This window comes from Haliaeetus albicilla, chromosome 19 (genome assembly GCF_947461875.1).
Source record: "Haliaeetus albicilla chromosome 19, bHalAlb1.1, whole genome shotgun sequence".
Classification (NCBI taxonomy): Eukaryota; Metazoa; Chordata; class Aves; order Accipitriformes; family Accipitridae; genus Haliaeetus; species Haliaeetus albicilla.
In genome coordinates, this window is record NC_091501.1 from 10136346 (window position 1) to 10151044 (window position 14699).

General features: G+C 44.3%; 1 protein-coding gene across 1 annotated transcript in view; it reads left to right on the top strand.

Moving 5' to 3' along the window:
* Positions 1 to 13945: 13945 nt before the first annotated feature.
* The window catches only part of FAM180A (family with sequence similarity 180 member A), a 29906-nt gene continuing 29152 nt past the window's right edge, over positions 13946 to 14699 (top strand). The window contains exon 1 of the mRNA XM_069807576.1: positions 13946 to 14603. Within this exon, the coding sequence (XP_069663677.1) occupies positions 14528 to 14603 (76 nt within the window). The 5' untranslated portion in view covers positions 13946 to 14527. The remainder of the gene's footprint in view (positions 14604 to 14699) is intronic.

Consider the following 14699-nt stretch of genomic DNA (forward strand, 5'->3'; position numbering starts at 1 on the left):
AATGCTGAGCAGTTTGTTTGGACTCCTGGGTATGTAATTCTGTGTTAGACTACTACGGGCGTCAGCACCCCTCAGCAGCACCCGTGGTCCTAACTCCGTGTCTCCTATAGGCGGGTGGTCTAGACCGCTTTCCCAGCTGATGGCAGGAAAACTATTCTGCCCTTTGTGGGGATGGGAGTGGGAAGTGAATTGTTGGGAAAAGGCTTGAGGGGCTGCAGATGTTCTTCTGCACTCATGTAGGTCAGTCTGTCCCCTCAGAACAAGGAGAGGGGATGCCAGCCCAAGCCCAAGCAGATCCCAGGGTATGACCACCGGGCATAGAAGTCTGCTAATCCGGGTCAGAGGCTGTTCCATATAGGAGCCTGCTTTAACTGTGCAGAGAAGACTCAGGCTAAGACACAGCCACAAACTAAATAAAACACATTTTTCTTTTCCCTGTCACAATGGTGAAAACTAATTTTAAAAGTATGTGTTCATTATAAGCCTGACAAAGAGCCTGTTGGGCGTCTTCCTAATTATTTCAATAGCCTTGGGTGGGGTCTTGGACATTTTGGTTACCTTTTTCTGCCAATGGGGTCAGCTGCTTCCTCTGTGGTGATGTGTGTGCATGTCGGAGAGAGAGACAGCATTGGGAAGGCATAGGCACATACGTCTTCTCTGCCTCTCCTGGAATTCAGTAATGCCTCAGCAGACTATTTAGTAAGCCACAGGGAACCGCAGAGGGTAGACACTTGTGGATATTATAATTAGGAGTAAACCGATGAGAGCATTTGGACAAAGAGGGAGGCAGAGGAAACAACCACAGGTAAACTGCACAAAGCCACAGACTTGGCATACAGCACTTGGCTCCCAACTCTCCTCTGCTCCTGCCATTCCCCCTACCCCAGGGGCTGATACCAGGAGGAAGCAAGACACTGGGTCACTCTAAGAGGAGACTGTGGGACAAGGAGGTAGAGAGAGGTAAGGACAACAGGGAGAGCAACCATAGCTGCTGGAGAGAATGTAAATCCTCCCTGCTTTGTGGCTGCTAGTGGGTCAACACACTGAGAGAAGCAGTCTCTGCTTTAGCATCTGAATGTCCTATCTCCTTTCTGGCAGTCAAACACCAAACATAAAGTTCCTCCCCATTCAGCTATCCATAAAGACCTAACAGCTCTGTTGCAAGTATTGTTCTGTGATTAAAATGGGACTCCTGAAATATGTATGGGCTCCTCGCCTGAGAGGGTGTTTCAGGACCAAGCCCTAGTTTACTGGGAGAAAATTAGAATAACGTCAGAGCTATTATCTCCCTGGGACACATGCTTGAACCCATTTATCTGCTAAGTTTCTTTCTGCTTTCCAACTAAAGACAGCAGGACATGCACATCCCCAGAGGGAGGGGGTGGAAGGAATAAAAGAGGTTATTGTCACAGAGGCAGTAACCTGCAAAATCTGCAAAGCTGCCTTCTTCTTTTCCCTTTGCTGTCCAATGTTTCAGAAACTTAGCTCAGCTGTTGGTGTTTTCCATTAGGCTTACTGTCAAAATAAAAATAATAAAGGAAGATAGTGGCTGAAAGAAAAAGAGAGAGAGAGGGAGAAGAGAAGGGATCTACCATCTTTATCTCATAATTTCAAAAAGGATTATGTTAAATTCCTTTTTTTTCTGCTTCACCAGTTTGCTAACATTTACATTTAATCTCACTTTGATACTTAACAACATTTGCTTCAGCATAATCTGTCTCCTTCCCTTATTCTCCCATTTTGACTAAAATGTGGCATAACCATTAGATCCAGCTCTTAAAGGTACAGGGTCACATTTTGCATTTCCCTCAGTTACGCTGGCAAGAGCCAGCATTATGTGAGGAGACAGAGGGACTTCTACAAGGGAAATGTACATAATTTTGAAGTATTTCACTTATCTGGTCCAGCTGGTTTTGTTTAATGATCAAGAAGTTATACAGGTCACAAAAGGAGCTTACCTAAAAATGACCTTAACAGTGATACAGACTCTACATTCAGAGATTAATGGGGCATAGAAGTGGTATCAAGGGAACTGTGTCTGGACATTTTTTCCTACTCTTTTTGCAAGTGCTGTTTGGTGCCTAAACAACCTGCTAGCACACACTATGCACAACACTGTTGTTATCACTGTAGTTGTGCCTCCCTGTTTTCAGATAAAATTTGCCACGCGTGCTTTCCAGGCTGGTGAGGCTAAGCAGTTCCCAGCTGCACCAGCCTGACCAGCAAAACATCCAGGAAGACAGACCAGTTAGGAGTCCAGAGTTGTAACGAGGCTGCAGGATCGAATGAAGACGTGCTGGCCGGAGCAGGGGAGCCTGTCCTCATCCCCCAACGTGGAGCACAGGCTTCCCCTGGTGTCTAGGAGGGATGGGGATGTTCATGGCCCAATAAACCCCTTGATAAATCAGCTCCTGTAGTAATCAGTGGAAACACCAGGCTGTGAAAGTCCAGTATCCTGAGGCTATAAAGCTCCTGAGTCATGATGTGACTAAATCCTCAGAATGTTGTGCTGAGATGGATTTTCTGGTTTTTGTTGGTTTTTTTTCTCATCTCCAGCCATGCTCTGCCGTTTGGCTCAAACCTTTTCTTTTATGGCATAACTGCATATGCATCTCAGGATGTTACCTCTTCCACATTTCTTCCCCTGTGCTCTCTTCTCACTTTTACTGTCTGCCCTGGAGCACTGCACCAGTGGGGTTATTCCTTATCTCCCGTTACACCTCTGCGTGCTCTCCTGACCACCTTATTTCTGCATAAGAGCACTCTAAGAGCTTCCCAGCCTCTGCTGCATCAGTCAATCCCACCATGCCAGTAGTGTTGCATAGCTGTCTTACTGTGGGCTCCTACAAGTGGGGAGCTAGTACAAACAGTGCGCCACTGGTTTTGCCCAGCTCTCATCATACCTTCCTCTGACTCTGTTGATGGCACCAAGCCTCTGCAGCCTTTAGGCCAGATGAATTTGTCTTTCCTGCACTCTGGATAGCGATACCGATGCACTCTCTTGATGCTGAGCTCTTCCAGGCAGATCCACATTATGAGAGACATAAATTCTGCTTGGCGAAACCTAATATCTGAAGCCTGGTTTAAAGACAGGATGTCACAGCCATGTGAACACAGAGGTATGAAAGAGAGACAGACAGATAGGCATCTTGTTTTGCATTAGGCATTTGCACGTTTCTCCGAAGAGGATATTCATAAAACCTGTATCTGTAGATAAAAACCTACCATTGCTTTCTGTGGAGCCTGACATAATGATTTGGCTCAAAGAGAAGCCAAACTGGAAGCATTTCTTCAACTGTTTGCATAATCCTTTTGAGCTTTGTGAGCTAAACTAAAAGAAGTACTAAATCCAAGCCATTCTTGGTTTGAATTTTAGTACCCGAACCTCACTTGATGAGGTTTATTAAGCCTAGTTCTGCTTATCATATCTCCTGTTACAGGGGCACAATTAATGCTGAGTGGAAACCAAGCTTCCTGCTCTGCAAAGGTTTTTCCATTGTCAGAAATGTTCTGTGTTAAGATAAATCCAACACCTTTCAGAAAAAGAGAGAGAGGTTTGACTTTGCTCCTCTTCCTTTGTTAAAGTGGTTTCACTTTGTGTAAGTAATTATTCATTAAGGAGAAGAGTAAGGAAGGCATTAACTAGGGTTATAACATTCTCATGGGATGTGTAGGAGCCAAGTTGGGATCCCTGACTCAGTTAATATTGGTTTGCTTGAAGGAAATGGAGTGTTTACGATGGAGGAGCCTGAAGGACTCTCTCCTCGTGTAGTCAATAGACAGATAAGGCTCTTGTCTCAGATGTGGGAGCTATAAGGACTTGAATCCAAGTTTTCCATACCTTGTAGCAATGCACTGTAAGATTGCACTCATCCACTGAGGACTGGGGACTCTCTCAAGTTTGACCAACAGTTCCCTCTAGAGCTTAGGAATGATTCCTCCCAGAATTGGCATACACATTTTCCCATACCTTGGAAAATTCCAGTTTCATTTGACTGATGTTTTCCAAGAAGAAACATACTCATCATACAGTTCCCTACCACCTCTAGATTACCTGAATCTCATTGATTTTACTGTTTAGAAAATGAGACAATACTTTCTCCCTCTTTTCTGCAGTATGGCTATCATTATGTGTAAACACTTCTCTTGTTTTAGTCACAGGTGACGTACAAGAAATGGGATCGGTGTGGCCTTCATTACAGTTTTTGCTGTTGTGTACTACAGAAACAGTCGGGAACCACGGTAATGGTTCAAGCTCCACGGAACTAAAGCAACTTAGCAATAGGGAATTGTTCAGCTTACAGATATGAGCTAGGTGTCCCTCAGTATGGCCAGGACCATTAGTTCACTGAAGGTTTGGTGCAAGTCTGGAGCTAATTACACTGTTCTCTTGGTCTCTTGGCACTTGATAGCACAGCCCAGGATGCAAGGAGCAGCTGATACAGTTTCTGACAAATGACAAGTGCAAATATCAAAGAGGTAAGGTCTCTGCAGTGCAAGCAATTCTGTACGACCATGCTTTGCAGGTATGAAAGACAGCTTTCCCTCTTGCTGAGGGAGCTGCTCTCAGCAGTATGCTCTCTCCCTCCATATGCATACACACACACTTGCATACACACTCACGTGTATAGTTCTTCAAGGAAAAAAAGGAGGTGAGAATTTGCTGGGTTTTCCATTACATTTGCTTTCAAGCTTTTGTGCCAAGCTAAGGAAAGAAGAAAGTGAGAGTACGTCAGAGAGAAACTAGCCCACACCCTTCTCAGCAATGAGAAAGGTAATTTGGTTGTGTTGTCACGCATGCACTGTGCCGTACAATCGAGAAATCTTGGCAGATAATAAGAACACTATGCTATTAATTTTGGTGGTTTGTGGGTGCTAGGCACAAGAGAGGCAGCCTGTTCTGGAAGGGATCAGAGAAATGTAGCAGGCAGCAGCACCACAAGCTAGATTTTCCCCTGAGGCAACATGTCTGACACAATTGGCAGCTCATTCCTCCTGCCCTTGGATGTGAGCTGCTTCTGAATGCCTCCCTTGTGCTAGGGCTGGTACTGAGCTAAATGTAGGCCTGGTGCCAATGATTACAATTCCCATTAGCTGGAATATACATTAACTTCAGAGGTTGTGGACCTCTCCAGCAAGGGAATAGCTTGCTGTATGCATCCATTATTTTTCTGGAGGAGAAGGAGCTCTGTTGTGTGCCTATTATTCACTCACACACTCCGCTTGTTTGGCTTTCTTTTGGTGTTTTTTTTTTAGGAAACTGGCACTATTGAAAACAGTTTTATAATGGCCTTGGGCCAGTTTCATCACCACACTGTAGCATTTTAGGTTGTCACGGAGCGTGGCACTGGGCGGCTGCAGCCCGCTGGGGATGAGGACGTAGCCCAGCAGCAGGCAGCTCCTGGAGCCTGGCAGGATGGCTGGAAGTTTACACCTACCTCTGCCCCACCACGTTTGTACACATAAGGCGAGAGGATGCCCTGTGAGACTGAGCAGAGACGGAGGGATCACAGCTGGGAAGAAAGTCTCTTGAAAGCTGCAATGGTTTAGGGCAGCTGCGAGAGCTCTTTTGAACCCAGGGCATTACCTGTGGTTTACACTCACCTTTGCTCCTCTATCCTTGAACAAATCTGCCATCCTGGACAGATTTTAGCTATAAGCATGAGTTGTTAAATCAATGAGCTGTCCCTCCTCCTGAAGCCTAAGATACAGTCTAGGGCTTTAAGGTGCTCTTCACTTTACAGCTGTTTATCAAGAAAAAACCTGGTTCACAAGTGGGACAAGTGTGTCTTGAACAATCATCCAACACTTCATGTGTTCATCCAACACTTCATTGCTACTTTAGTCAGTGCAGCCTAGGAGATTTAATTGGTTCTGACCTCCTTTTCCTCTCCAACCTGTGTGTTATTTTCTGTGCTGTCAGTAAAACTGTGCCTCTCAGCTCTTATCATTATGATCAAGTTGCTGTTTCACAAAAGGGAGCTGAGGAAAGGCCTGGAGAAGTGAGGAGCTAGTGTCTGCTGCTGTTCTTGTGTGTCCTCACAACCCTCCCACCACTGAAACAGGTGTCTTGATTTTTAACTTGGAGGAGCTGGTCATTTTTTGGCCCCTTAAGGCTGCTAAAGAAATCTGTGTGCTAAATACCTCTGTCAGTTAGGTCATTCGGGAATGAATCGGGATGTGACCTGTTTGAATAAAATAAAGTGAAAAATCCCTTTCTCTCTTCCTTCATCTTTATGACTCACTACAGTCAAAGGCACAGTATATTGCATTGATTGGACACCTAAAGCACCCCAGGGTCTCAGCAGAGGTGAAGGCTCATGTGTGCTTCGTATGGCACAGACAGTCTCTGGCCAAAAGATTTTACAGTCTAAAGAGATAAACAAATGAGGAGCAAGGGCAGCATTGTCTTCCCTTTTCTGCACATAAGGATGAAGGCAGAGAAAAGTCAATGGTTCACTCAAAGTTTGCCTTTTGCCTGAAGCCTACACCACACAGAGAAAGAAACAGAAAGGACCCTGAATTCCTCTTGAAGACTTTTGCCATAAAGTTGTTCTCATATTTGAAAACTTTGCTGCTTCAGAAAATAATTAATTGCTTCTCTGGAGGTCTGACAGCCAACATACTGGGAGCATGGAAAAGTAACTCTTGCATCTGTGAAGATCTGCACATTCTCAGTGGATCTGAGGTGTCAGGCACAAGTCAGGCCTCCCATTTTTTTGAGGATGTTTTGACTCCCTGCATCAATCCTACCTGCAAACTGGTTTAAGGAGCTTATTTAGGCAACTAGAAACTAGCAAGATTTTACTTTGCAGCAGAAATGCAATTGCTTTGTGATTTCTCAATGTAAAAAAGCTTGATGGGGTGAGGAATGCTCATTTTGCAGAGGCGAATGTTCAGTCTACAGACCAGGATATCTTAAGGTTCAGACTTTGCTTTGCAGGTCACCTGTTGCATCTCTCATTGCTTTGCCCACATGGCTGCTCAAGGAGAAAGGACGAGCTGGACCGCTCTACTGCTTCCATCTGGAGGCAATGGGCTGAGTCATCCTCTCATCTCACTCGTGTTTTAAATCACCCACATGCCCCTGAAGAGCCCCACCAGTGCTACACTGGAGTAAACAAGTGGGAATGTCAGTGAGTTAACCAGCCAAAGCAGTAGGTGGAAGAAGTTTTCAGAGCAGGAGCAACTGGAAACTGACTTTCACATTGCGCTTCCCATTGACTCAAGTTTTATCTCAGGCCTTTTACAAAAAAGCCGAGGTCTGTTCAGCTCCTGTGCCTGTATGCTGATGCCATAACCTCGTCTGCATCTGGCAATCATTCTTAATCCCTCCCTTCTTCTGTCATCCTCTTCGTATGATCCAGCCTCATCCCACTCCCATTTGACTCTTTACGTAATGCCACTGCATTACACCTCTCTACTAACACTGTCACCACATAATCCATCTTTACTGTGTCTCTAATCTCTTAGTTTTATAGTTATTAGCCAGAGCTATTGCCTCTTTCTTTACCCCAGGACAATTTCCTTCCACAATTTCAACAGATTGATGACTCCAGGGTTATACTCTAAACTAAAAGACAGAATCTGTGGAAAGCTCTGGTCTGGCTGTTCTTGGTAATGACTTGCGGTAATGAGCTTACGTTTATCATTTGGTGTTTCTTTCTGCTTCAGAGATGGCATCAGTTATTCTTAGTTTTGTATTGTCAAGCTCTGGTTTTGTTTTGTTTTGGATTTAATGTTTCATGGCTATATTTACTGAAGAGACTTTTTTTTTCTGCTGTTCTGAGGATTTAGTCATAAAACTCCCCCTGTGAATGTTCACTGCTGTCATTATTGACTTTCTAGGCTGAAAGGCAGGAAATTCTCTGCATAGCTGACCTTCCTTTATGATATTAGCAGTGATTTGTGACAGAAAATTCTTGTCTGCTTCACTTCAGACCTTGTCCTACAGTAGCACTACTAACAGCATTTTCTGTTGCTTAACTGCAAGTCATAGCCTTGGTGTTTGCATTGGCTTTGTGCCACTGGAGCTTACATTGGCAGCCAACAGGTTGCAAAAAAGCAGAAGTGATGGAATCTTTGAAAAGTTTCATTTTCCAAAAGGGTTATGCTGCATTAACCAGCAAGGACTACATGCTTATAAGCTGATATAAATCAACACAGATTCCCTAACGTAGGTGTAGCTCTAGTGATTTACATCAGCAACTGCCCTAGCAACCACAAGGAAAATTAACAGTCTGTATTTTATAAGGTGCAGCAAGAGAAAGAAGTCAGACTCCCATCAGTGACTTTCCACGCCAGCTTCTGCTGACTACTATATCTCCATGCTCCTTCCTCTGTGGGTTGGTGTAAGTAGCACCACCTTGACTGATGCTTGAGGAACTGAACAAAAAACCGCTTTGCACATTGTCTTGAAAATTTTTGGGGAAAAAAGTGGCATCCTTAATTTTTATGTAGTGCAACACACGTTTGACCAAAGCAGCTTACTAGCACATCACTTTTATGAAGTCTTGATTTAGGAGGGACCCTGGCTCTGCATTGCTGGGCTTAGCTGTGAGCATGCTTAACTTTGCTCCAAGCTGTATTCACAGCCCCAGTTTCAGTATCTAGGCTATCTGTACAGTGCCTGGGGAGAAGCCTGATGTCTGAGAATGATTCACATAATCCAGGCTGAAACACAGAGACTATCTAAGCTAGTCAAGAGGAAATACCAAGGAGAAAGGGGCATGTTAAATTTTGTGTCTATTTGGAGCTTAAAGCTAGTGGGAGTTATTTGTCTCTGCTCAGGTTTTCATTGTAAACATGAATCCTTTCCTGATTTTTTTATATCTAAAACAGGAGAGGGATCTCTTCTTAGTTAATCAGTTAGTATACTTGATTAGGATCCAAGAACTTGGATTCAAATGCCTCTTCTTCCTGAGACAACTTGAACTTCCATTTTTATATGAGCCTGGTGAATAATGAAATATCAATGGAATGTATCCTGCTTCCAAATAAAAAGGATGGGTAGGTAGTAAGATCTGCATCTCATGTGTGAGTGCTGTGATCACGGCGAAAGAGTCATCCTCATGTTCCTTCTCTCTGCTACAACGAGTATTTAATTACCTCCCACAGTAACAGATTCAGCAACGGAATTGAAAAGCTCTGTCCCAGAAGATCCTGTAATTCAGGTCTTAGAGTCATCTCCTATGGTATGTATTCACATCTCCTTAGGCAGAGAAAGGATCTGAGCCAGGACACCTTATAAAGCAGGCGACTTCTCAAACAATCAAGTCACAGACTAAAATATGTGCCCCATCTGCTTCCTGAGTACATGGAAAAAACCTGAAATGTGCGACATGGGACTTGAGAAGGGACATCTGCAGTCATATATTTTTGTAAATATTAAGGCAAGTCTCAATATTTTGTTTGAAATATGAAATAGGATGTGAGCAGCTCAATGTTTTCAAGGTAGATACAGGCACTTAAGGAGCCTCACAGGGAAGCTTAGGCACACAAGGAATTCAGATATCTGCAAAGATGCATGGGCAGAATTTAAATTTTGGTTATTTAAGTGTAGATCTGTAAAGTATCAGCTCAGCGTCTAAGTGCTCTTGTGAATGTGAGCTCAGGCAGCTAGATCAAGGTGGCAAGGGAGTTCTGGGGCAGAAGGAGAACTAAAAGATGCCTCAGAGTCCCTTCCAAGTTACAAGTCCATTGCACTGTATGGCGATGTTTATCCCAGCTGCTGTTGCTTTGAGGCTTGGTGAGATTCTGCCATCCAAACTGTTGCTGCAGCCCTCAGAAGCTGCAACCTCAGCTGAGGGACCAGCAAGAGTCATCATGAATAATAAGGTTCAAACGCTAGTAGTCCAGTTTCAGTAGAACTTCTTTTCTTCTTCCGGGAGCTTGTGTAGAGATGTTTTTCTTTTTTTCTCTTTGTGCTCCTAGTTATGAGGGTACTTCTTTGCCTCTTGTGGAAGGTACTTTCTCATTTTGGTTGATGGCACTGGTGCTGTGCGAGCTGCTGCAGTGCCAGATTTAGGCAGAGGAATGGATCAGCTCTTGGTTTCTAGCCCCAGCTCTAGCATCGATTCATTCAGTGAGTGAGTCATTTTGCGTGTATGTCTCCATTTATCCATCTCTATGGTGGGAAGGAGACCAACGTCTGTGTCATGCATCAATATTGTTCCACTGTGCTGGCATACTGGCAGGCAGATGCCGCATGGAGCAGGGCAGGGCTCTAGCTGCAGAGCAGAGTTTCTGGTTCAGAGGAACTTCCTCCCCACACACACTCTTTTTTCAAATTGAACCAGGGCAAATCTAAAAAATATCTGTCTGTTTGACAGAAGATTTGCAACCACAGCAACTGAGGTGTCAGGGCAGACTGGAACCCCGCCTTGGGCTTGACAGAAAGTCATCAAAGCCAAAGCTGAACTGACATCATAAGCTGGTATTCTCCAGTGAAAAAGAGCTTATTTTTCTTGGAAGACCCACAGGCTGCTGATCCTGGATCACCCATTGCCTTGTTTCCCCTTCTATTCTCTATTTAGATTATACGTTATCTCACACAGTGGGTTACTGAAGAGGACATAGAGGCACCTCACCTGAAGCACTGGTCACTCCAGAGCATCCCCCGGGGAATACAGGGTTTCTATACTCCCAGCCTGCTGAAGTTGTCCTTTCACCATGACAGCGTCTATGATGGGATGGAAGGACAGCTTTGGAGTACCACTACCAGCTCTCTGCTCTCACTGTGCATGGGCTGTAAAAGGCAGGTGGCAGCTTCCCTGTTCGGTCTTCACTCACTCCTTTCCTCCCTGCCCTGTTTCCAGGTTTCTTAAAAAGACTAAACAGACACTCACTGACAGCATCAGGATGGAGGAAGGAAGTGGAAAAGCTGCTGCCTTGGTATGTAGTGATATCGCTGAAAGTTGCATAAATGTCCATTTTCACCTCAAACAGCCTGTCAGAGGCAGCAGCCGGTCACACGTCTCTTGTGCCTGAAAGGTCTCGCAGATACTGGGAACACCGGAGGACTTGCAGCTCCAACATGTAAATTTATGAGAATTGGCAAAACATAAATATTCACCTTAACATAACTGTGACAGTGTCTCACCTGACACTGATTTAAGACCAGCTCTCAGGGTCCCAGCTTCAGCAGCATGGTACCCTCTCCTACCAGACACATCTTCAGGATGAATTCACCATAAAACTCCTCTGCTTGATACTTCCAAAGCAATCTAGGAGCATTTAATATTTATAAAAAGTGAGGAATTCTACCCTGCTTCAGCATTCATTATAGTTGCAGTGATTCAAACCTCCAGCATAGGCAGAAACTGCCTTGAGCTGAAACCGAGCAACTATCTAATAAAATATAGTCATGAGATGAATAGAAGCTGTACAGTTGAAGTGCCCTGAGCATGCTTGAAAGATTTATTTCCTGGCTTCATCTGAGGGCTTTTTAATAGGGAGGATATGGCTTTCTATGTATATACATCCACATGGGAGAGAAAAAGATCTTCAATTTTAAGGGGGAAAAGGGGCATTTACACTTCTTGAGGAGATGCCACAGGGAAAGCATTCTTTATTTTACATGGACCTGTTATATTTACAGCTGCATTTCCTGTAAGAGAACAGATGTGGGTACATCATTCACAGTCTTAAAGTAAAATTTGCCCTACAGTTGTGGTACATAGGGAGAGGCAGTCAAAGCTGGAATGTCTGAAGACTGTACTGTGGGGCTTTGAAACACGGATGAGGAGAGTTTGTACTTGAGTTCAGATGAGGAAAAGTCTGCTAGAGAGGATTCTGTAGCCAGACTCAGATTAAGGAAAAGTAAATAAATAAATAAATAAATAAAATCACACATAATGTAGCTTCAGAGCAACATCTCCAGGGTCTGAAAAAGGAGAGATCAGTAATCATTTCATACTTTCATATCCCTTTGACCCGTGTGCCGGTCTTACGCATCTCTTCTGTCTCTCTCAGCTGCTGCTCCTCTGTTGCTCCTAGGGTGCTTGCTCCAGAGGCTGGAGGTGGAGGGGAAAATTAGGGAAGGAAATTCCTGGGTTTGTTCTCCTCTCCCTTTCTAGGCTGGATATATTAAGCAGTGACAATGAACGAGCAGAGGAAGTGTCCCATTCCTGGCAGCCAGGAGGCAGAGCCATCCTGCAGGGGTCTTTCTGCAAAATAGTTCCGATTCCGGTTTAGAGGGGGACGAAGCCTGTCTGGCCTCCTTCATCCTCTCTTATCGGCTGCTGTTTCCTTAGATGTAAACAATGAAATGATACAGCACCTCAGAAGAGTTTCCACCCCCCTTCCCCAAATACCACTGAAAATGTGTTCCTCTGTTATCCCACAGGATTTTAAGTTTTCTTGTAATTTTCTTTCATTTCTCAAGCCTGCAATGTGCATCCTAAGTGCTGCTTCTCCCTTGTCTACCTGACTTTGAAACATTTTGTTCACAGACCCTGCTGACGTTAAGACCATCGCGCCAGCGTAGCTAGGCTGATGCAGTTAAGTTAATGAAGCCATCTATACCCACTGTGTTTGCTTGCTAGAGGGCTTTTACTAAGGTGGTTTACTAAATTAAAGTGTACTTCCTCAAGCCCTCCCTTCTGGTTGAAGTCTTTCCAGTAGGAGTTATACCACAATGTTTTTTCCTTAGTGGTTGACAGATTATTATCCCCTCACTATGGTGCAACTCGCACCTTCTTGATGCAAATCATCTTGATGCACATCATCTCAGAATTGGCCATGCTGATGACTGGATCCACCTCCTCCAGAGAGCAACTCATGCTGTCCTAAGTGACTTATCTGAGCTAAGTAGGAATAATCATCCTCTTGTGGCATCTCTCTTTCTCTGTCCCCCTCTCTAGGGAACATAAAACTAGTTTACTCCAGCTCCATAATTTCCGGACAGATACATGAGTGAGCCCACTCCTAGCTTTAACCTTGCATTCAGACCCATCCCTAATACATCATGGTAACAAGAAGAGTATATAGCAAGAGAGTTAGTTAGCCACCCTCTGCTTGAATTATACCTTTCGTCATCCCCTTGGCATGTAAAATACTGTCTTACGTTCATGTGCTGTTCATGTGGGAGTAACCTGAGGCAAACTGAGCGTAGGAAAATCTGTACATGTAGGAAAAGAAGTGGAGTTGCCTTAAGCAAGACAACCTTATTTGACCCTCCTCCTGCCTTTACAGCTGGTGTTACTTGAAGCTGGGACAGAGAAGAATGAGGGGACTGAGACTAAGGCCAGATGTTGGCATGCAGCACACAGGAGCTGAACAGGTTTTCTCCATGCCTTCCTGCCAGTGCCCATTAATACTGGGCCACATTGTCCTCTGTCATTCCAGCTCTTGGCCCTTTCCCTTAATTCTTCTATTTATACCTTCTGAGCTGGAGTCTCCTTTCTTATGTGCCAGTTTTACACCAGTGTAAATTCATGGATATCTGTGGATTTGTTCCTGGCTTACACTCACCTATAAAAGAAGAGTATTAGATTCATCACTTCTAGGCACCAAATGGAGTATCCCCTATCCCTCGATTCTGCTAAATACTCCTTGTGTTCCTATTTTTCATCGGTCTCTTCCAACACACAGCAACCTGCTGTTATTCCAGTGCTGTATTCCCCCAAAGCACCCCCTGATGCTGCTGCTGAAGCTGTGCCAGGGACACTACATACCTGCACCTTCCTCCATGCTGGGTCGCTCTGGGATAAAAACTTCCAGTGTGGTCTTCCCTGGGGCCAGTGTTAGCAAGGAGACGTCTATCGGTAGCCTTTTTGTTCAGCATCACCTCTCCACATTCAGCCTGGCTATTGTAGATTGTCCTTAGGATTGCTTAGTGTTCCCTGTAGTAGTGTTGAAGAGAGCCAGTTAAGGATTTGGACCTTCCTGCTCTCTGCGCTGGGCATACGGAGGAAAAGGCCAGGATTTGTCTTGCAGAACTGAAGTCTAAGCGCGGCATTATATGTTCTTAATAAAGGAGTGATTATATGAATCACAGTAGCAAAATGTTCTCGCAGAGCACATGCCCCACTCCCTCGCTTCAGCATCCAAGGGCAGCTGTACATCATCCCAGAGGAGGCTTTCACCTTAGACACGGGTTAGCGTATAGCCCACTGTGTTACAGAGGAGTAGCTACAGAGCTAGGATTTAAGAGTGTCCTTTAATGAAGTTACTTGTGGCTGTTTATTGGACAAAAATAAATTCCAACTGGCCCATATAACAAATGAAACTCAACTACAAAAATGTAATGATATTTATTCACACAGCTGCCAGCAAACTCACATGCACCATGAGTCATTCCAGATGTGGATAAAAACAAAGTCTGTCTGTGAAAGTAAGTTTCCTGATCCCGAGGAGACTTGGTTTGGGAGAGGAGCTGCACACTGACTTCAGCTGTACTCAGAAGGACAGACAGGTTCTCCTTCAAAGGGGGAGGGGGAAAGGAAAAGCCATTTATTTATTCCTGAAAAGAAACGAGGTAGGAAATTGAAAAGCTAATATTCAGCTAGACATTTTAAAGAGAAGGATGCTTTGGAAGACTTTGCTGCTGCTGCTGTTCTATTACAGTGCTCATGCCACTGTGACCCACAGATGGAGCAGAGGTAAGATTTAAACATGAAAAATTATTTAAGAGAAAACTGAGTTTGTAGACTTGGTCTGAAATTATGTTCCATTATACATATACGTACATATATATA